This window comes from Mirounga angustirostris, unplaced genomic scaffold (assembly GCF_029215605.1).
Source record: "Mirounga angustirostris isolate CCGP_5_RB_7025 unplaced genomic scaffold, mMirAng1.0.hap1 SCAF_17, whole genome shotgun sequence".
NCBI lineage: Eukaryota > Metazoa > Chordata > Mammalia > Carnivora > Phocidae > Mirounga > Mirounga angustirostris.
Genome location: NW_026991725.1, coordinates 13,950,524 through 13,974,213, shown reverse-complemented (window position 1 = coordinate 13,974,213; position 23,690 = coordinate 13,950,524). Strand labels below are relative to the sequence as shown.

The 23,690-nt window shown below is 38.9% G+C and overlaps 1 protein-coding gene across 7 annotated transcripts in view; it reads right to left on the bottom strand.

Moving 5' to 3' along the window:
• Positions 1-23,690, bottom strand: part of TRIM37 (tripartite motif containing 37) — a 197,491-nt gene that overhangs the window by 16,492 nt on the left and 157,309 nt on the right. For 5 of the 7 annotated variants that reach the window (XM_064582669.1, XM_064582668.1, XM_064582671.1 and 2 more), the window contains exons 23-24: positions 12,163-12,273; positions 10,820-10,898 (exon numbers count right to left, since the gene is read on the bottom strand). In XM_064582669.1, the coding sequence (XP_064438739.1) occupies positions 10,820-10,898; positions 12,163-12,273 (190 nt within the window). Of the gene's footprint in view, positions 1-7; positions 1,418-9,679; positions 10,899-12,162; positions 12,274-23,690 lie in introns of those variants that run through there. The other 2 variants (XM_064582670.1, XM_045889262.3) reach the window with 2 other exon arrangements.

Sequence of the window (23,690 nt, the reverse complement as noted above, 5' to 3'; positions counted from 1 at the left end):
AGGAAACAAGAAAGCAGGCAGCAGAATATTGGTACACATTATAATCCAAAGCACTTACTGAAATTAAACAATTTTTTCAAGATTTTCTATAGTTGTCCATTGCTACTATTTTTGAGCAGAATAAAGAAGGTGAAAGGAAAGATACAAATGATAGGTTTTTTCAGTGGGGAAAAATGGTTGGATAAAACTCAGATGAACACAGACCACATCCTTAAGGGTCTGAATTTCGTAGATCTGACTATATAAGCAGTGTTAATTCCATTTTTCATACCAGTAGCCCTCTAGAAAATAAAGCAAAGTAGTTCTAGTGTGGTCAACTTATAAACCAATATTGTGAAAAATAGCAACTATTCATTTGTTCACAACATGCATATTTATAGAGTAGTTAGGTACCATTTGTAAAGGTAAGTCCTTTAAAATTCTATAATATTAAAGTAGTGGTTATTGGTATGATACATGCTGCTCTTGGTTCCATAAACTAGGTAAAAAGCAGTGCTTTGTGAAATGCAGTGTTATATCTTAATGCCACTGGTGATAGAAAGTAGTTCCCTTCAGTTCAAATCCTGTGCCCTTATTTGCTGCTTGCTAATGTAAGCAATAAGTACCCCTCTAACTAATGGTATCTACACATTCTGTAACTTGTATTTAATGACGGTGTATCTGGTGATTGTAAAAATATTAGACAGTATAAAAGTATATATAATATATATTAACTGTTAATGCTGAGGTAATAGTCTGTGAATTACGTGTTTTGTACTTTTACTAATTGTGTAATTTAGTGGTGGTGAAAATCCTACACTCAATCCTTAAGAGTGACGGTATCCCTTTTTCAATTTAACATGATCTGCATCAATTTGTTTGCTTGCTAAAGTGTTGTTAGAATAGGAAATAGTAAAACAAATATAAACAAGAAAGTATAGTACTCGTTAGGGAAAAAAGACTTCAAGTTACCAAATGAAGTCATTACAAACTCCTTGTACATTCACTGTGAGTTTCAAAGGGAATCAATCCCTAACTTAAAGGTTTCCTTTGTTCACTTTCTAGATGTGTACTTTTGAGGGATATCTGAGGTTTAGCAACATTACAGCACCAAACACTGGGGCAATTAATCCCACTCACATCTGTGCTAAAGAGGATGGTGGAAACACATATGTATATACCTTTTCTTTACCTAGAAGTGCCATCCACTGTCCTTGAATTAATACAATTAAAAGTTTCTGTTGCATTTAACTAGGCGGATCCTTGAAAGTAACACCTTTTCCAAGGACCATGTCAACAATGTTAATGTCAACACTGAGTCTGAGTCTGACCACGTTTGTAGTGCTGTAATGTCAACGCGGTGGTATAGCGTCACGCCGCATCTTCTCGACAACCGTACTCCATTGTTGGAACACTGTGCCAGTAAGAAGTGCAACATCTGATGGGCAGACGAAAATGATGCATAAAGAAGTTCAGTGTTTACAGATAAAACTGCTGTGGTTCAAGTACTTCCTTCCCCATCAAAGGCTTGCCAAGGCTTTGTGAGAAAGTGATTTGTAAATTATTATTTTAGTGTTTAAATACAATGTATTCACTTGATGACCATTCTCACCTACGCAAGGCCATAAAGGGGGATGCTATAGCTTTGGTCACATCATCATTTCGGACAATTTTTCTTTGAATCATAAATTAGCAAAAGAACATACTTTTTTCACCTTTTAAAATCCTGTCATATTAATGGATAAATTACTCACCCTTCTGTTCTAACCTGTGAATAGCTTAAAAAATTTTTTTTCAAAATAAGATACTGCCAGTATTATCACATGACTATTTTCCAGACAAATGGTACTGTTTTGAAAAATAATTGTTACTTCATCTAGCAGCATTTTATCTTCTATTTTGAAGACTACTTATTGTACTAATTAGGAAAAAGCAAATAAAACTGGGAACTCCAGACTGATACAGCAGTTGTTCTGGAAAAGGAAATACTCTAATAAACTCTGATGTATTAGATAATCCACAGATACATCATTGTTAACTCTTACTCTAGGTGCTCTTTGGTGAGAGACCGGCTTTGTTCCCTTGTTCATGACATTTCTCTGCAAAGAATTCTCTATGGAGTGAAGCGAATGAAGTGAATCATTTCTTACCAAGTATATTTATTAATTTACAGACCTGCTCTACAGCTCACTTTTGAGTTCAGTTGTAATCATGAGTGACCCTTCATATTTTATTTATTAAAACTGTTCATTCAGGTAAGATGTATGTTGAAATTTTGCCAATACCTTAATAAAACCCAGCAATTTAAAACCATGAGTCATTTGTTTTTTTATTCAAAGGAAAGATAATTTACTTAGTGCTAAGGTTAATTATTGCAATGATGAACCTCAAACCAAACACAACTCCCAACCTAGATTAATTCAGACTCTGCAATGCAAGTCTAAGCAGGAGGAAAGACCTGCCCATTTTCAGGTGTAAAAACAATTCAAACGATCTACTGCCCTACACAAGATGTCACTTTCAACAAAATATATAAAGCCACATGAAAAAAAAAAAAGTGTTCTGAAGACTGAAGAAATCATCAGAACCCAGACTCCCACCCTTAATAGCCAAAGCAATCTTGAGAAACAACAACAAAGCTGGAAGTGTCACAATCCCAGATTTCAAAATATACTCTAAAGCTGTAGTAATCAAAACGGTACGGTACTGGCACAAAAACAGTCCTAGTGATCAGTGGAACAGAATAGAGAGCCCAGAAACCCACAAGGTCAACCTATGACGAAGGGTAAAAGTACACAAGAGGGATAAGTCAGTCTCTTCAATAAATGGTGGTAGGAAAAATGGACCACACTCTTTACATGATATGCAAAAATAAACTCAAAATGGATGAAATACCTAAATGTGAGACCTGAAACCAACAATGGTTTCATTTATATGTGGAATCTAAAAAACAAAAAGCAGAAACAGACCCGTAAGTACAGAGAACTGATGGCTGCCAGAGGAGAGGGTAGTAGGGACATGGGTGAAGGGGGGGAGTGGGAGATACAGGCTTCCAGTTAAGGAATGAGTAAGTCACAGGGACAAAAGGTACAGCATAAGTAATACAATCAGTTTGGGTATTGTAATAGTGTTTTATGGTGACAGATGGTAGCTGTCACTTGGGGGCATTGCATACTGTATACAGATGTTGAATCACTATGTTGTATATCAATTATAAGTCAAAGAAAAAATACACAACTCTGAAGAAAAAAAAAAAACCAGATTCTGTTATGAAAATGGTGGACAACATATGCAAGATCTTATGGGCGATTTCAGCAAAGAGAAACTATAAATAGAAATGCTAGAAATGGAAAATAACAAAGATGATGAATGCTTCGGATTGGCTCAATCAGTGGACTGTATGTGGCCGAGGAGAGAATCACCAAACTTAAGATAAATCAACGTAAATTACCCTAACTGAAAAAGGCGTAGGCACAGATACACAGTGAAGGGAAAACAAAGACACACTCAGAACATATAAGAGCTGTGGAACAATATCAGCCTAACATATGCATAACTGGAATCCTAGGAGCAGCAGAGAGAACTGGGCAGAAGGAATATTGGAATGATGGCCGAGAATTTCTGAAAATTTAATGACAGACCTCAAACTGTAGATCTAGGAACCTCAGAGAATACAGAGCAGGAAAAATACCAAAAACACACACCTAGGAAAAAGAAATCTCTTCCAGATGGTTTCACCGGTAAATTCTACCAAATATTTTAAAAATAACACAGATTCTATACATTCTCTTCAGAAAAAGATGTTGTAGGGTCAGCATTACTCTGATACCAAATCAGATGAAGACAGAAATAACTAAACTATAGACCAATATCCCTCATGAATATAGATGCAGAAATCCTCAGCAAAATATCAGCAAAACCAGTATCACTTATTAGATATAAATTAAAAAATGCTGATGGTAGCAAGTGTTTATAGGATGCAGCTAGAACCCTCGTAATTTGCTGCTGGTGATGTAAAATGGCAGTGCCACGTCTAGAAGAGTTCAGCAGTTTCTTATAAAGTGAAGCAGTACTTACCACATAACTCACTGAGATGAGTTCTAACATTAACTACCTGGAGTTAGGCCAAATTTCACATTTTAAGGGCAAAGTCCTCTCACTTCAAACACCAGCTGCCAAGTTTGGGGGTCCCCAGCCCAACCCCCTCACGTTTGAAAGTTTGCTAGAACAACTCACAGAGCTCAGGGAAATACTCTACTTACAATTACAGTTTTATTATACAAAAGGACAAACATCAAAACCAGGCAAAAGAAAGGACACACAGAGTGAAGTCTGGGAGAGTACCCATGTGAAGGTTCCTTGTGATCAGAGCATTTTATCCTCCCAAAACAATAATGGATGACAATACAGAATACTGCCTACCAGGGAAGCTCATTTGAGCTTCAGTATCCAGAGGTTTTACTGGGGTTTCATAAGGTAAGTGTGACTGACTCACTGGCAATGAGGCTGAACTATTCAGGCTGATATGAAGTGACTGTAGCCCCAATCCTCTCTAATCCCATGATTAGTCTTTCTGTGTGCCAGCCCCCCCACCTCCATCCTGAGTTACCTCATTAGCATAAGCTGTCAGGACCCACCATAAATAACAAAGATACTTCTATCATTCCGGAAATTCCAAGGACTAAGAGGCTATATCCCAGGAACCAGAGACAAAGACCAGCCAGATTCTTTATTACACACCCAGCAATCCCATTCCAAGGCATATATTCCCTAAAGAATGAAAACTCATGTTCACACAAAAATCTATACACAAATGTAAGATTCATAATCACCCTAAACTGGAAATAACCCAAATGTCCTTCAAAGGGTAACTAAACTGTGGTGCACCCATACAGTGAAATACTACTCGGTAATAAAGGAAGTACATGATGGATGAAACTTAACTGCATTTTGTTAAGTGAAAGGCTATCTATTGATTCTATTTACATGACACTCTGGAAAAGGGAAAACTAAAAGGACAGAGAACAGATCATGGTTGTCAGCAATTGTCGGGGGGGTGGTGGGGAGGATTTGCCTAGCATGAGGGCATTTTGAGGGCAACTGAACTGTCCGATGTAGTATTATGGTGGCAGATACACACGACTCTGTATTTGGCTAAACCCACATACACTGCATTATACCTCAAAGAGTGAATTTCAATGTCTGTAAATTTAACGATTAACCAGGATATGTGGGGAGGACAAAATGCAGACTATAACAGATGAATCTTACTTTACAAATGAATCATATAATCACACTGACGAGGATGGTGCAGAAAGGAACTAATGTAACTCTGAATCTTAGGACCTAAATAACTTTGGGGGGAAGTGTTTGTCATGATACTGAAGGCTAAAAACAAAAAACTGTATACTGACACTGTACTGTAGTTGGTAAATTTGTTCCTCACAAGGGTTATATGTCAACAGTTCTGAAACTGCTTGGTTTGTATGTTACAGTTGAACAAATAAGTAAATATACTGTAGCTAATGAGAGCCAGGCTGTTAGAGAAAGATCTAATAAATAAAAGGGAAGGCTAAAATGAACGCTGTGGAGTTGGGACTGGTATTGCAGGCATCAATACAGACTCACGGTTTGTCTTCTTAAAACATTATTTACATATATGTATATACAAAAATCTATAGAGCTGTGTTTGCGTAAGTATATAGGTGGTTTCTATTCTATCCTCTGAGAGGGGCTAGAAGCAGTGACACTCTAGTAACAGTAAGCACACCTTAACATCCCAATCTTACTTTCTAAATACCACTGTCCAAAAAAAAAAAAAAGGTCAGAGAAAAGACAAGGTAAGCCTGGAGCACCTGGTGGGGGCAGAGGAGGGAAAGAAGGAGGGAGAGTGGGAAGAAGGATGGAACATACCAAAAGGATACAAAAGCTAATCTGAATTTCCGATAGCTAAAACTGGAACTAAACTGTAAAATAATGATAATATTGGATCATAAAGAATAAAATAAATATCTACAAGCCCATACTGATAAATAAGTGGTTGAATAAAAAAACTAAATGGGGAAGGAAGAAGGGACAACTTTTCCTTACAGAATCCTAATAACGTATAAGAAATTAGGGAAATAGAAAATATTAGAACACTGCAGTAATAACTGTTGTAGGCAAGATCCACTGGTGGGTGCTAAAATTAGTAAGAGATAAAGCAAAAACAGAATATTTGCATAGTCTCAAAGTATTTGCCCCGAATATTTAGTAATTAAAAAGGGAAAAACCATAAATAGTGTGAATCCTAGCAAACATCACCTTGACCAAGTAATCAAGATTAACATCATCAAAATAAGTATCTGCATTATATAGCCCCTGATACAATGCACTGAGAAGGGCACATCACCTCTGTGGTAGCCTTTCCAATAATGCTTCATCTCAGTTAAATACAAGAAAATATCAAACAAACCCAAATAGGGGAACATTCTAGAAAATAACTGGTCTCTTTAAAAATGTCAAGGTCATGAAAGACAAGGAAAGATGAGGAACTGTCACTGACCGGAGGACACTAGGGAAACATGACAACTAAATGCACTGTGAGATGCTGGACTGGATCGTGGAACAGAAAAAGGACATTAATGAAATAACTGGTAAAATATGAACAAATTCTGTAGTTAACAGTACTGTACACAAGACTAATTTCCTAATTTTGATTACAGTTCTACAGTTAGAGAAGACGTTAAGAAAAGAAGAAGCTGAGTAAGCTGGGTAACGGGTATATGGAAACTCAAGATTTTTTATCTCTTTTGTAACTCTAAAATTACTCAAAATAGAAGGTTAAAAAAAAAAGGGCAGTCTTTAGCTTTTTAATTATTAGGTATAAAAATGCTCGGTTTGGTTCAAGTGTGATGAATTGAAAAATGTACTAGGACCAGCAATGCACTGCATCCTTGCCAGTGGTGTTGAACCTTGAGAGAATCACCTACCCTCCCCGAACTGCATGTTTCTCTGCCAAATGGGCCCGACACTCAAATCACCTACCTCAAAGGTTTACTTAAGGATTCAATGACACAGTTGGTCAAAATTGTCCAGAAACAATATGTTTGTGCACAATGCAAGCATTAACTACTATATCCTTAGGCCTAAGGGAACACATTTATTAAGAAGGAATTTTCCAGGAACAAATGTGAGAATAATGCTAAATACTGGCGGGACCTGGCTGGCGCCATGTGCCTCTGGGGGCATTGAGTTCGAACCCATGTTGGCAGTAGAGTTTACTTAAAAAACAAAAACAAAAAACAAAACTAAATACTGAAACAAGGCAACGGTGGAAAGAAAGACTAAGAGCTACTATGCTCTTCAGTTAAAAGGGGAAAAGTATAAAGAAAAAAAAGGAAAAGGAAAAGGAAAGGAAGAAAGAAAGAAAAGATGGGGACTGTTAGGATACACAAAGTGCCAGAAAGTAACAGCAGAGTAGAGGGATGCTTGAGGCACAGACTGCATGCAGGTGATGAGAGTTACAAGTAGGAGAATTGGGGGGTGGGGGTGGGGGGGGAGAGATTTCTTTTGAGCCAAATCTCTTGCAGATCAGATTATGAACCACCAATAGGGGGAGAGGGAAAAGGAACTGGTACCTTCGCCTGTGACTTCTTCCCTCACTCACAGCGTCCTAGAATTTAGCATAGCCGAAGCAGGCATACCACATCAAGAAGAGGGAAAACACAAGGCTTCCCGGCACCACGGAGCAATCTGGTGCAGATTTAATATATTAACATGGCTAGAAACTGGGAAAGGAATTCTATTTTTCAATCCCACTACTAAAAGCTAACAGGTCCTTCATCTTTGAAGAAATCTTTTGGTCTTTCAGGCTTCTTATGAGTCGATAATGGGATAGTAGCTGCCCATCACCGCATACCACAAAACAAAGCACAAAAGAACTAATCAAATGTTTCACCTTTTTGACTTAAAAATGTTTGAAGTCTAAACCTTCTATACTAAAAACACATGAAGTTCCCATTAATATCAACAGAGCAGAGGCCAACAAATTTTATCTGTAAAGGGTGTGAGAGTAAGTATTTCAGGCTCTGGGGCCAATAGGTTTCCCAGCAGCTACTCCACTTGTAGGGCACAAGCAGCAGCTACTGATAGTCCATAAGTGAACGGACGTTAACTGTGTTTCATTACCACTTTGTTTACAAAAACAAAGAGTGGTCGGGATTTGGCTCAAGGACAGTGGTTTGTCTACTCACAGAGAATGCCAGACACTTGTTAACTGAATCCCAAAGGTCTTCTTCAATGGACTGTGAGAATTTATACATGCTGCATATTTCTTACTATTTTATAATTCTCAAACAACATGACTTGAAATAAGCTGGAGCCCAACAAAATAGACATGATTTTCTTCACCACAGTAGAACTGCTTCTGAGTACTCATTCTGTCCTTTAGTTATCTACCAGTTTGTTTTTGATTTTTGGTAAAACCTGTTGTCAACTTTAATTACAAAATAGAGGATTTTATACCAGGAGGGCAGGTTCAATATCATTTCTTTAGAACCTTGCATTTTTTGCTTTTCAAGAGATAGATTTTATTCTTAAATATGGAATCAGAATATGGTACAAATAGGTTCCTAAAATACACGAGAATATACCAATTAAGCTCAAAATATTTTCCCTCCAAAGTTTTGGTGCAAGTATAAAGAACTAAATACCTTCAAATTTTCCTACAGCTGTAACAACCAAAAATAGTTTTGCTGATATAGTGAATTCAAATTCTAACAAATTAAAAGGGTCTCCACCAGCTCTCAATCCATCAAAATAAGGGCAGCACTCCTGATTTTTATACATAACTTGAAAGCATAAGGAAAGCCAGAAAAATTCTCAAGATCCAAATATACCACAATCCAAGTATCACTATTCCATTCTAGGGAATCCATGGACCAAAAAAAAAAACAAAAACAAACTCAAGGTCATGAAAATTAAGAGCAAAGGTTAACAACATTTGGATTTAAAAAAGTGTACCTCCTCCCAATAAAGGGCAGAGGGATACCCCAAAATGCTACTGTGTAGATTAATGACCCAAGAGAATCTCCTGATTAAATCACCCATGCTTAAGTATTTACAAGTAATTTCGCCAAATGAATAGTCTTCTCTCAGGCTTTTCTTAGTTCTTAACCACATGTAGTTTTCCATATTTTGAAAACAAATAGGATATAAAGATATATGGGTTCTGAGTTCTATATCAAATATAAGTTTAAAAAGAGCTGGCAATAGCGAGAGATTCAAAGTAGTCAATCATATTTGTGTTTGTGGATTCCAACTGATGAGTCTCCTTAAAAGAATGTATCAGTAATGCCTTAGAATATTACTGCATGATAAACCACCTAATAACTATACAACAGCATGCCAACACTCAGCATGTTAGTAAGCGAATGTTAAATTTTTACTTCGTATATGATTATAGTACTTAAATATTTCCAACTAACTTTTAAGGAGAAAAAGTACCCACATATATTACCAAGAGTCTAAGTCAGTCTCTTAATTTCCCCATGCATTTACTAACAGTCTACTCAGCTTAGCAGCCTCTATCATACACAGGTAACGTGAATAGGAAAAAAACCCGGGGGCTTCCTGTCCCACTTTTAATAAACTGCAGAGGCATGATATTTTCTCACGTTCATTTTATTAACAAAAAGTGCGAACCGTTTTGAACAAAAGCAAACCATGAATCACAGCATTTGGCAAGACATTAGACATGGGAAATAAGTAAAATAGAAGTAGATGAGGTGCCTCTCACGTGTGTATTATATTCATGCTTCTTCAATAATCTTATCAACTTGCAGTGTAATTTTCACAAATAGTATAGCAGATCAAACACAAATGTAGGACCACGGTGGAAAGTCTGGCAATTATTTTGGGCTAATTGAGTATGAAAGTAAACATTATACCACAGTTTCAAGTAAACCACTGTGCAGTATGTATGAATCTTTAAATGTATTGACACTGAAACCAATGTCCAACTAATGAAAATAAAAGGGAAAAGAGGGTTTTAAAATGCTTGTTGCACTATAGTTGTTTAGTAAAAGGTAGGAAAAAAAAAAGAAGTGATTTTAAATGATCTTCCATGTGTTCATATGACTGGGAAACATAACCAATTCACATGAACTTCACTCATTTAGAATTATATTTGTAAAAGTCATACAACAGAAAGATTATGTGCCAATAATCAGTGTGCCTGCACTTGAACAAACAAGAAAAGGTAAATAAATTATTTTAGTCAGCCAACATACTCCAAAGAGGAGACTCAGTCTAGTTTTGCTTTAGTTATTCACATAAAGTATCTACAGGGCAGAATCTACAAATAAGTAATTTTTCTGTTACCTAATTTACAGGCATTAATGAAGCTATAAACTATAATTAAAACCCAAAATATAAAGGTGGTCATTTAAACACAACTGAGCATCTAGCCACAGACACAAGAGCACTGAGGATTAGCAGGCTACCGAGCACATGCACTGTTTCTACATACACTGTGTGGCAGTTCATCACCTTTCCACTGTAGTAGACAAACTTCCTTTTATAAATATACTAACTTACTAAACTAATTGAGGACTACACTGTTAATTCATTACATTACACAGAATTCTTCTTCACAAGCTGTTAATTTTTTCCTGCGTACTAATGTCATATACTACAATTGTGCTACTTTCTGAAGTTTCAGCATTACTATTTCAGGTAGAGATGATGAAAAAATAAGACCAAATCTGATTATCTGACTGATGACAAATTTGAGCACCAACTACAGCAAATCTCAGGGTCAAGGTAGCTTGCAAGTCAGTTCTCTTGATTTGAAAATTACCTTCCGCTGTTTCCATCAGTATTAAAGCTGAGGTCTTCTGGGCCTATTTGTTCACCATCAGGAAAACTGGAATGCGTATCTAAGATAAAAATTTAAAAGCAGATAATAGTATTTAAGGACCAGTATTTTCTTTTCCATGTCTTTAAATGATCTTACCAAGCATATTATTTAAGCGATAAAGATGTACTGGGTTGTAGATAAACCTCTGTCTCTTCAAAGAATTTGTGATCTGAGTCAGGTATAAGCAAGCACAAAGGGAAAATAAACGAGAAAAAGTAAAACGTGTAATACCCTCAAATTAGAAGAGGAAAGGCACTGCCTAACTTTGTCCTCCTGGGGACACTGTGGGAGCAGCTGAAGAAGGGAAGAGGAAATGAGGAAGCTGTATGTACTCTGAAGACTACCTCTGTAAACATAAAATGTATTTTAAAGCAAGTTAAATTATACCTGCAGATATCACTACCAACCTATGAGCACTCAAAATAACTTGCCCAAAATTTGGCTGCTTCTTTCAGAAACAGAGAAAATTACTAAAAGTGTCATAATACTTCAAAAATCATCCAATGCTTAGCTCTGTTTTGAAAAAGACACTAGAACATCAGGGAAATCTGTAAAATTATAAAGCTGACAACTAGCATGAGCCTGACAATGTTGTGATCCAGGAAATCTTGCAGAGGAATGCTCAGACTGATCATTAACGTCTCTGGATAAAATACTGAAAATGGGTGGTGGATGTCAGCTAAACTTACTGTGCTCATCATTTCACACTGTATACATAATATCAAATCATTAGGTTGTACTCCTAAAACAAAACAAAGCAAAAATACTAACAATGACTTTCTCTCAGTGAGTTTTATTCCTAAAACTATTTTGGGAGGAAGAGGAAATTTAAAAAACGATGCTTCTCTCAACTAAATGCATTTCTAAGAAATCAGGAAAAATCTTTTAAAAAGTTACCTTATTGGCTAGGCTAATAACATCTAATAACATCTGAACCCGCCCCCCCCCCCCGGGATTGACAAACATTCTCTATACAAGGGCACACAGTTAAATATTTAGGCACTGCAGGCAACAAACTGCCTCTGTTGAAAAGTCTTCTCAGTTTTGTTTTTATTTTAAACAACTCCGTACAACCCAGAAGTTATGCTCAGGTGCCCTGCTCCACCAAGCAGCAGCCCGCAGGTGTCTGACCAGCCGGGATACCTATCAGTATTCACCGTATTGTTTACCCCATAGAATGTTGTCTCTCAAATGACAATAATTAAAAAAGAAAAAGCAGCAGCAGCTGCAGCAGCAGAAAAGACATTTCATTAATCTCTGTAAAAGGACACCAGGTGCTGCACCTTCATCTGGGGGCTGCGCCATGAAAGAGTCATCAAATCCTCCCATGCTGGCGTGCTCTTCCTGCTCCTCGTTCTCAGTGTCACATTCAATATCGCTGTCACTACTCATTCCTGGCAGGAAAGAAGGGGAGAACGTGTTTCTGGTGAGAAACCGCTGCAAGTGAAAGGAAAAATAAGTCTCCTCATCTACTAAACAAAGACTCCTAGTGAATTTTACACTGGATGCCGAGACATTGTTAAGACACCAAACAGATGACAAATAAAGAAGTAACTACACAGGGCGCCTGAGTGGCTCAGTCGTTAAGCGTCTGCCTTCGGCTCAGGTCATGATCCCAGGGTCCTGGAATCGAGCCCCGCATCAGGCTGCCTGCTCCACGGGAAGCCTGCTTCTCCCTCTCCCACTCCCCCTGCTTGTGTTCCTGCTCTTGCTAGCTCTGTCAAATAAATAAGTAAAATCTTAAAAAAAAAAAAAAAAAGAAGTAACCACACAAACCTCAATTCTCTTTATTTAGAGCAGTGGTTTTATTTTTGTTCTCAAAGATTAAAACTGCCCTTTCTACAGTATCTGCAAGTAGTAATTTGAGACCAGTATTAATTTCATTGCACTGAGAGTATTTTTTCCAAAGTTTTTTCTAGAGACTTTTAATCCTGATTTAATATAAATGTAATCGTTTCTAGCCTAAAATATATATAGACACATTTATACTTACATGTACATGTGTGTATAAAAAAATTCCAATAATTCTAGCAATAAATGAGGTACTATCCCATTTGGGCCTCTAATTTTGTTTTTATGTTTTATCATCTGATTTTTATTTATTTTATTTTATTTTTTTTAAAGATTTTATTTATTTATTTGAGAGAGAGAAAGAGCATGAGAGGGGGGAGGGTCAGAGGGAGAAGCAGACTCCCCGCCGAGCAGGGAGCCCGATGCGGGACTCGATCCTGGGACTCCAGGATCATGATCTGAGCCGAAGGCAGTCGCTTAACCAACTGAGCCACCCAGGCACCCTGATTTTTATTTATTTTTTAAAAGATTTTATTTATTTGACAGAGAGAGAGACAGCGAGAGAGGGAACACAAGCAGGGAGAGTGGGAGAGGGAGAAGCAGGCTTCCTGCAGAGCGGGGAGTCCAATGTGGGGTTCGATCCTAGGACTCTGGGATCCTGACCTGAGCTGAAGGTAGACGCTTAACTACTGAGCCACCCAGGTGCCCCCTCAGTTGATTCTTAAAAGAAAAAATCTATAGAAAGTGCTTCTGTTTCGGGCGCCTGGGTGGCTCAGTTGTTAAGCGTCTGCCTTCGGCTCAGGTCATGATCCCAGGGTCCTGGGATCGAGTCCCACATCGGGCTCCTTGCTCGGCAGGAAGCCTGCTTCTCCCTCTCCCACTCCCCCTGCTTGTGTTCCTGCTCTTGCTATCTCTCTCTCTGTCAAATAAATAAATAAAAATCTTAAAAAAAAAAAAAAAGTGCTTCTGTTTCAACAAGACAGTGATCAAGAAAATCTGAAAATCTTTCTGCTACAAACCCTTATAAATGATAGAGAAAATATGAACTTAAAATATTAATTTAATGAACAGCCACATTTAAAGGAAATAAGGGAAATACACAGGTGCCAAAACAAAAGAAAACTAATGGGTCAGATGCTACATAGCCCTGAAGAATTTGATGTGACCATCAAATCTGATGTGACCATTTGATGTTAACGTTCCCTTGGATCCACCATTGAAAGGGAGTTGAGTGACTAAAACTTCACTCCCTGCATAAAGCTAACATTTTTGTTGAAGAGACAGACTAGAAAAAGTCTGCCTACTAAATACAGTCTCTTGTCTGTTTCTGCTGGGCTCAGCTCATCTAAGAATTCAAACTAAGGCCTGTGTGACTAATTTAGGTTTGGGATTGAAAGTTGAGGTTCAAATCTCAGCAAATTAACATAAAAATTGGTCAGGAGCTAGTGTTACTTAAATAAAGCGAATGTAAAATCTCTGGAGGGAAGGTTCTAGGTAAGATGGAATAAGCACATTCCATCCCATCTTTCCCACTGAACAAAGCTATAAAACCTGGATAGAATGCAAGGGGGTGGGGGGATGGGTTAGCCTGGTGATGGGTATTAAAGAGGGCACGTACTGAACGGAGCACTGGGTGTTATACACAATGAATCATGGAACACCACATCAAAAACTAATGATGTAATGTATGGTGATTAACATAGAAAAAAAGAATGCATGAAGCAGCTATTTTCTTTAAATGTCTTTTTTTTTTTTTTTTAAAGATTTTATTTATTTATTTGACAGAGAAGAGAGACAGTGAGAGAGGGAACACAAGCAGGGGGAGTGGGAGAGGGAGAAGCAGGCTTCCCGCTGAGCAGGGAGCCCTACACGAGGCTTGATCCCAGGACCCCGGGATCACGACCCAAGCCTAAGGCAGACGCTTAATGACTGAGCCCAGGTGCCCTTTTAAATGTCTTTTTAAAAGATTTATTTATTTGAGAGAGAAAGAGAGCGAGCATGCACATGCACTCCAAAGGGCGGGGCAGAGGGAGGGAATCCTCAAGCAGGCTCCACGCCCAGTACAGAGCCCCACGAGGGGCTTGATCTCACGACCTGGAGATCATGACCTGAGCCAAAATGAAGAGTTGGACGCTCAACCAACTGAGCCACCCAGATGCCCCATGAAGCAGTTATTTAAGGACTCTGAAAAGCAACAGGAACAGGCATATTGATGTAGACCAGAACTTGAAGTACCACCAAACTGGCAGATTTAAATAAAACCCAGAGTCTCATAATATCATATTAAAAATATTCAGGATACAGGGGCGCCTGGGTGGCTCAGATGGTTAAGCTTCTGCCTTCAGCTCAGGTCATGACTCCGGGGTCCTGGGATCGAGCCCCACATCAGGCTCCTGGCTCAGCAGGGAGCCTGCTTCTTCCTCTCCCTCTGCCTCTCTCCCTGCTCATGCTCTCTCTCTCTGTCTCAAAATGAATAAATAAAATCTTAAAAAAAAAAAAAAATTCAGGATACAATCCCAAATTACTTCAGCATATGAAGACCCAGGAAAAGACAATCAACAGACATCAATCAGTGAACACTCTTGAAGCATTAAAAACAACCAAAAAACAAAACAAAACAACAAAAAAACACTTCTCTGGAGGGAAGCTTCCACAATCCTTATGATAACTCATAAGAATTTCATGGGGGGAGGGGGGAAGAAAAGATTTTTTTTAGGGGTGGGGTAGGTGGGACAGAAAAAGAATCTCAGAAAGGTATGTTCCAATCAAAATTTACAAAACAAACAAGGTAGATAATCCACCTGAAATAAGAGTCAAGCAGATACACAAATAGGATAATACCATGAATTTTTCATAAACTGAAATAATGGCCTGTTTAACATGAAAAAGGATAAATTTTTTTAAATTACTACACAAAAAAATAAAAAAAATTACTGTACTGACTTTCCAGAAATGAAAGATACAGTCATTAAAATTTAAATATTAATAGATGGATTTAAGCAAGGTTGAAAAAGAGATCGGCAAATTTAAAAAGACAGAACCGAGGAAATCAAACAGAATATTAAAAAAATAGGAGATGAAAAGAATAAAAAAGTGGTTAAAATATAAGGGAATAAATGGTAATAGTTCGAACTGTGTCAAATAGACTGCCACAGAGACAGCAAAAATAACAAAGGAGAGATAATACATTAAGAGAAAATGGCTGAGGGGCTCCTGGGTGGCTCAGTCGTTAAGAGTCTGCCTTTGGCTCAGGTCATGATCCCAGGGTCCTGGGATCAAGCCCCGCATTGGGCTCCCTGCTCCGCAGGAAGCCTGCTTCTCCCTCTCCCACTCCCCCTGCTTGTGTTCCCTCTGTCGCTGTGTCTCTGTCAAATAAATAAATAAAAATCTTAAAAAAAGAGAAAATGGCTGAGAATTTTCCAGAATTAATGAAACACATTCTGAATTGAATGAAAATAAAAAATACAACATATCAAAATTTGGAGGATACGGCTATAGCAGTGCTTAAAAGGAAATTTATTAAAAGGTTACATTAGAAAAGTAGAAGGTCTCAATGATCCAAGCATCTACATTAAGAAACTAGAAAAAAAGAGCAAATAAACTCAAAGCAAATAAAGGAAGTAAATATAGAATAAAGTTAAAGGAAAACACAAAAAGAAATCAGTGACACAAAAAGGCAGTTCTTTAAAAAGATTAACAAAATTGAAAAGCTTCTAGGCAGACAAAGGAAAAAGGGAGCAAAATTACTAATATCAGGAATGGAAGAGGTGACATCACAACAGATTCTACAGACATTAAAATGATAATAAGGGAACAGTATAAACAACTTGATGCTCATGAAATCAAGAACATAGATGAGATGAACAAATTCTTTGATAGATACAAACTACCAAAGGTCACTCAGGTAAAAACAGACAATGTGAATACGTATTTTAACTACTAAAGAAATAGAACTTAAAAGAACTTATAACAAAGAAAATGGTAGTCCCAGATGGCTTGATGGGTGAATTCCTCCTCTTCTGTTTTCAAGAAGAGTTTGTGTAGTATGACTTCTCCCTTAAATATTTAGAAGACATAGGCTGGGTGTATGGACATTTCTGAAATATTGTTCAGCAAAGCAAAAAAACCCCAACACTTTCTTGCTGTAAAAAGCCAAGTATGATAGTTTAGAGACAAAACCAGCTACTTCCATGAGGCACCACCTCCACCTTGTGGCCCTTCATGGAACTGTTGCTAAAAATCCTAAAACCCACTTGAATTGAAATTTCTAGGCACAGGCACTAGTGCTTCTGAATTCCTGACAGATTCACACACAAAGAAATGGAATTCTCTGGATTCTCAGGAATTCCCAAAATCTTAAGTTATTCTTAAATTCATTTTCATACTCTTTACTCATTACAGATCTTTAAAAAATTAATTTATAATATTTAAAAGAACTGTAGCCTACACTGAATATTCAAATACTAGAAAATGCTGTGAACATTGAGTAGAGTAGTATTCAAATAATGTAACACTTAGAACTCTTAGCAAGGTTTATAGCGCTACATACAATCACATGTTGAAAATGCCAATTTAAGAATTATTTTGCTTCCCAAACTTCCTATTTCTTGGAATGCCACTTGTAGGATTCCTATGAAGTGTAGTATAAACTTATTTATATAGTAGCAGACAGGGTCACGAACACACACTTAGGGAGGTTCCCTAGCTTTGTGAATGTAATGAGAAAGAAAAATTAGTCTCCTCACATCTAGCTTTACTGCTGGCCTAAGTCAACAGGTCCTTCACAACCCATTGCCTTCAATAAGTGAGGGAGTAAATACACATAAGGTCAAATACCTGAAATCAAACTAGCTGATGTCAATCAAGAGACCACAAGCTATTTCCTGTGCTTTGCCCCATATATTGCAATGTCTCCCCACTAATACCTAAAGCAAACTAGTGATATTTTACCAACTCTCAGCAGTCTGAATATTAGACCTTTCTTAATCTCACCAGGATGTGTCAATAGGTTTTCATATAACTGGCTGTCACTGATAGTAATTACAAGATACCATTAAATGTAAGACGCCACAGAGATATTAATGTGGAAAACAAAATCTGCATCTTACACTAAAAGTTGGGAGTATTACTGTATCAATCATCTACCACATTTTTTGAGCATCCACTATATACTAGGACTATTTAGTACAGTACTTATTTCTAATGCCCTTATTCACAGGTGCTCAGATTTCAGATGCTGGGAAATACATGAACCACTTAGTGCAGCAGACTCTACTATTTCACCTGCCTCGCTCCTGTCTAATATGGAACCTCACTACTGTTCAACTATCTCCCCTCTTCCATGTGGCCATGTGGAATGGGTCAAGGAGGGGAACCAAAAGTTTAGACTTTGCCAAGTTTCCTTTTTTTGCCAGTGATTAAGAGATATAAGAGGATGTTAGGAAATTGTTAAGGTACTCTTGAAAAAGGTTTTCCTTGTTGATAGAGATATATAGAATGAAATAATCCTCCTGTATCCCCAGAATTTTATTCTGACTCTATATGAAGTTTGAAGTTGCAGCAACCATCTTGCCATCCTGAGTGGGGCTAAGCCATTGAGAATGGTAGTGTGAAAGATGGGGGAAAAAATGAGTTCTTGAGGACATTAAACAGCTGTTTTCCAACCCTGAAACTGCCCTACCACAGTTGAGACTTCATGTTAATACAAGAGAGTAAATCTTTTTTGCTTAAGCCAGCTGATTTGAGTTTTTGTAACTTTTATTAGAATCTCTCTTTTTTGGGGGGGGGGGTGGAGGGAGAGGGAATCTTAAGAAGACTCCACACCCAGCGTGGACTCCGATGCAGGGCTCAGTCTCATGCCCTGAGATCATAACCTGAGCCAAAACCAAGAGTCAGATGCATAACTGACTGCACTACCCAGGTGCCCCAGCCGCCCCTTCTATTAAAATCTCTTAACTGGGGGCGCCTGGGTGGCTCAGTCGTTAAGCGTCTGCTTTCGGCCCAGGTCTTGATCCCAGTGTCCTGGGATCGAGCCCCGCATTGGGCTCCCTGCTCCTCGGGAAGCCTGCTTCTCCCTCTCCCACTCTTCCTGCTTGTGTTCCTGTTCTCGCTCTCTCTGTCAAATAAATAAATAAAATCTTAAAAAAAAAAAAAATCTCTTAACCGGTTTCCCAAAAGGGATCAGTTATGGCATAGCACCAGACTTTGTACTCCTCTTTTAGATAGGTTGCCATTAAGATTTGTAACAGGCATACCATGGCTTTTCCCTGGGATGGGTTTATTGATATCCTTGACTGAATTGAAAGGAGATCTGTGCTACTTCAATAGGAACTCAATCAGAGCATACTCTCCAGTTGCAGAATGAGCAAGGAAGACACTGGTCTACTTCAAGAGTTCTGCAGGGAGGGTATCAACTGGCAGCAGCAGCAGCAGGGGTGGGGGTGGTGTCAAGCTTTTCAGTATCAGGCCATTAAACGCAAGATTAATAAAAGGTTGTCCCACATGGTCCCACTGAGAAAGGAAAAAGGCCTGCTGATGCCTGACATGTCTAAGAAGTCATACTTCATCGATGCACAAAAACATTTAAGAGACCGCCTTAGTAGTCCCAAATTCCCTGCAAGTAACACAAACAATGACTTAAAGTTTCTTCAGACCGATGTGACAGAGACAGACAGACAGACTTACCTATAGTCATCTGACACAGAAAATTTTCTCTTAGGAATTCTGCTCAAATAAAGAGCCTTGTGTTTCCTAACCATGGACACAAGACAAACCCGCTCAACTTGCTACCAAGGCTTACTGGTGTGGAAAATAAAGGTTTCGTGAGAATTGCTTCCTGCTGATGACAGAATAATACCACCACATCTGTGAGGAAGGCACCACTCTCCTCTCACAAAGCAGATTCCAAAAGGCTCAAAGCTCTTACTGTCATCCACTATATTCCCTTCTTCCAGCCTTACCAGTTAGTCTCCTCCTCAATGCCTATCCTGGGACTCGAACGGTGAACAAGCTGCTTACATACCAACAAACCACAAGGGTGTACTTCTGTGGCATTGTTGATTTGCATGTTTACAGCAACTCTTCTTACTCAGTTCTAGGTTCTTTATATCATATCGCTCCTTACATAAAAAATGTCTTACTGGGTCCCACTGACCACTTAGCTCTAAACCTCAGTTTCAAGGATTTGAAAGTGCATGGTAGATCCTAAATGTTGCCAGCAAATTCTAGTTTATGGTAGGCCATCAATGATTAGCTCTAAATAAGAAAAGAAACTGATATCAAAAACTTTCAGGGTTCTGGGTGCTAAGATAATGTGCATTTTTGAGTTGAAGGCTGAAATTAAGTCCAAGTCGTGTACTCACCAACAGTGATTTAACATGCTTTGTGCCAATTTTCCTGCCCCTAGAGTTCCACATCCCCTCTCCCCACTCCAAATCCATTCTCCAAAAAACAGATCCCATTCAAAGGACAAAGTCCAAATTTTATTTATTTTTTACTTCTCAAATAATTTAATTTTTAAAAAAATTTCTTTATTAACCTATAATGTATTATTTGTTTCAGGGGTACAGGTCTGTGATTCATCAGTCTTACACAATTCACAGCGCTCACCATAGTACATATCCTCACCAATGTCCATCACACAGCCACCCCATCCCTCCCACACCCCTCCACTCCAGCAACCCTCAGTTTGTTTCCTGAGATTAAGAGTCTCTTATGGTTTGTCTCCCTCTCCGGTTTCGTCTTGTTTCATTTTCCCCTCCCTTCCCCTATGATCCTCTGTCTTGTTTCTCAAATTCCTCATATCAGTGAGATCATATGATACCTGTCGTTCTCTAATCGACTTATTTCGCTTAGCATAATACCCTCTAGTTCCATCCACATCTTTGCAAATGGCAAGATTTCATTTTTTTGATGGCTGCGTAATATTCCATTGTGTATATATACCACATCTCCTTTATCCATTCATTTGTCAGTGGACATCTAGACGCTTTCCATAGTTTGGCTACTGTGGACATTGCTGCTATAAACATTGGGGTGCATGTACCCCTTTGGATCCCTACATTTGTATCTTTGAGGTAAATACCCAGTAGTGCAATTGCTAGTTCATAGGGTAGCTCTATTTTCAACTTTTTGAGGCAATACTGTTTTCCAGAGTGGCTGCACCAGCTTGCATTCCCACCAACAGTGTAGGAGGGTTCCCCTTTCTCCTCATCCCCGCCAACATCTGTCGTTTCCTGACTTGTTAATTTTAGCCATTCTGACTGGTGTGAGGTGGTATCTCATTGAGGTTTTGATTTGGATTTCCCTGATGCCAAGCGATGTTGAGCACTTTTTCATGTGTCTGTTGGCTATTTGGATGTCTTCTTTGGAAAAATGTCTGTTCTTGTCTTCTGCCCATTTCTTGATTGGATTCTTTGTTCTTTGGGTGTTGAGTTTGATGAGTTCTTTATAGATTTTGGATACTAGCCCTTTATCTGATATGTCATTTGCAAATATCTTCTCCCATTGTGTCAGTTGTCTTTTGGTTTTGTTGACTGTTTCTTTTGCTGTGCAAAAGCTTTTGATCTTGATGAAGTCCCAATAGTTCATTTTTGCCCTTGCCTCCCTTGCCTTTGGCGATGTTTCTAGGAAGAAGTTGCTGTGGCTGAGGTCGAAGAGGTCGCTGCCTGTGTTCTCCTTTAGGATTTTGATGGACTCCTGTCTCACATTGAGGTCTTTCAACCATCTGGAGTCTATTTTTGTGTGTGGTGTAAGGAAATGGTCCAGTTTCATTCTTCTGCATGTGGCTGTCCAGTTTTCCCAACACCATTTGTTGAAGAGACTGTCTTTGTTCCATTGGACATTCTTTCCTGCTTTGTCGAAGATTAGTTGACCATAGAGTTGAGGGTCCATTTCTGGGCTCTCTATTCTGTTCCACTGATCTGTGTGTCTGTTTTTGTGCCAGTACCATGACAAAGTCCGAATAGGACATAAAATGTAACTCTTCATGATCTGTCCTCTTTCCACTCTGGCCTCATCTTTCACTGATTTTCACCTGGCTAATTTGTACTCATCCCTTAGGATGATCTTTCTAAGAGTGAACCAGGTTAGTAAAGAGGATAGTTAAGAGCATTGCCTCTGGGTTCAAATTCCAGCCCTTTCATATACTAACTCTGTGTTTTTGGGTAAGATTTACAACTCTAGGCTTTACCCTACTCACCTTATAGGTGAGATAATCAAGATAATAAGGTCACTACCATGCAGAGCTATATTGAGAAAACAAGATAAATCTGGGAAAGTCTTTAGCACTCTCTAATATATAATGAGGACTTAAGGGCGGAGAAAGATGGCGGAGGAGTAGGAGACCTGGATTTCATCTGGTCTCAGGAATTCAGCTGGATAGGGATCAAACCATTCTGAACACCTACAAACTCAACAGGAGATCGAAGAAAAGAATAGCAACAATTCTCTGAACAGAAAAGTGACCACTTTCTGGAAGGTAGGACGTGCGGAGAAGTGAATCCGAGGCGATATTCGGGAGGATAGACGGCAGGGGAGGGGCCTCCCTCGCAGCTTCTGGCAAGTGATAGAGCCGCGGAGCACAAAACGGAACTTTTAAAAGTCTGCTCCGCTGAGGGACATCACTCCGGTGGCTAAGCTGGGGGTGGAACCCTCGTGGGACAGTGTGGTCTCAGGACCCTCGGGGTCACAGAAAGACCGGGGGTGCCTGAGGGCGGCAGAGCTCCCAGGTATCAGAGCAGGGAAGCCGGCTGCAGAGACGGAGCCGAGGAGCAGGCTCTCAGCTTGGGGTTGCCATAAACCGTGATCCGGGGCACATTCAGGTCACTGCTCCTCCAGTGGGGACCCAACAAGCGGCAGATCCAGAGAGACTCACCTTCTTCCCTGGGGAAGAGAGGCGCGGGAGCGCACCAGGATCTGCGGGGTTTGGAGACTCCACCCGGGGTCGGGTGCCAGAGATAGAAATGCGCGGTCACAGGCCGGGTGAGCACGGGGTGCGGCCGGAGACTGGGGAGACGGAAGTGACTGATGGCGTTTCGCTGGGGGCGCACTGAGGAGCGGGGCCCCAAGTTCTCAGCTCCTCTGAGGTGGAGATTGGGAGGCCGCCATCTTCACGCTCCGCCTCCAAAGCTGTACGGAAAGCTTGCAGGGAACAAAAGCTCCGGAGAGCAAACCCGAGCAGATTACTTAGCCCGGACGGCAAGGGCGGGGCAATTCTACCTCCGGCAAAGACATTTGGGAACCACAGCAACAGGCCCCTCCCCCAGGAGATCAGCAAGAACAGCCAGCCAAGACCAAGTTTACCGATCAACGAGAATGGCAGAACTCCAGTGCTAGGGGAATACTGCACATACAATCCATGGCTTTTTTTACCATGATTCTTTAGTCTTTCAAAGTTAATTTTTTTTTTTTTAATTTTCTTTTTCCCTTTTTCAACCAACATCTTATCAATCCGTTTTTTAAAAAACATTTTAATTTTTCATTTTTAGAGTCATATTCTATCCCTTCATAGTAGTTACCTGTATTTTTGGCATATATATATGTTATTCTCTCTTTAAAATTTTGAGATAGTTTCTTCCAACAGATCAAAATATACCCTAAATCTCTAGTATATGGTTTTTTTTCCTACTCCCCTGCCTGATCACCTCTTTTTTTTTTTTAAATCCTCTTCTTTCTTTTTTCAAACAACTTATCAATTCCTTTTATAAATTTTTTATAATTTCCATCTTTACAGTCATATTCCATCCCTTCATCATATCAACCCTTATTTTTGTACATATATAAGTTTTTCTTTCTTTAAAATTTTGGGAGGCACTTTCTTCTAACAGACCAAAATACACCCAAAATCTAGTGTTTGGCACTGATCTATAAACCAGTCTGATCATATTTGATCATATTCTGGTTTTTTTTTTGTTTTCTTCTGTTTTTGTTCGTTTTTACCTTTTTTTCTTTCTTTTTTTTTTCTTTTTCTTCTTTCTCTCTTTCCCTTTCTTTTCCCACTGCTTCAGGTCTTTTCTGATTT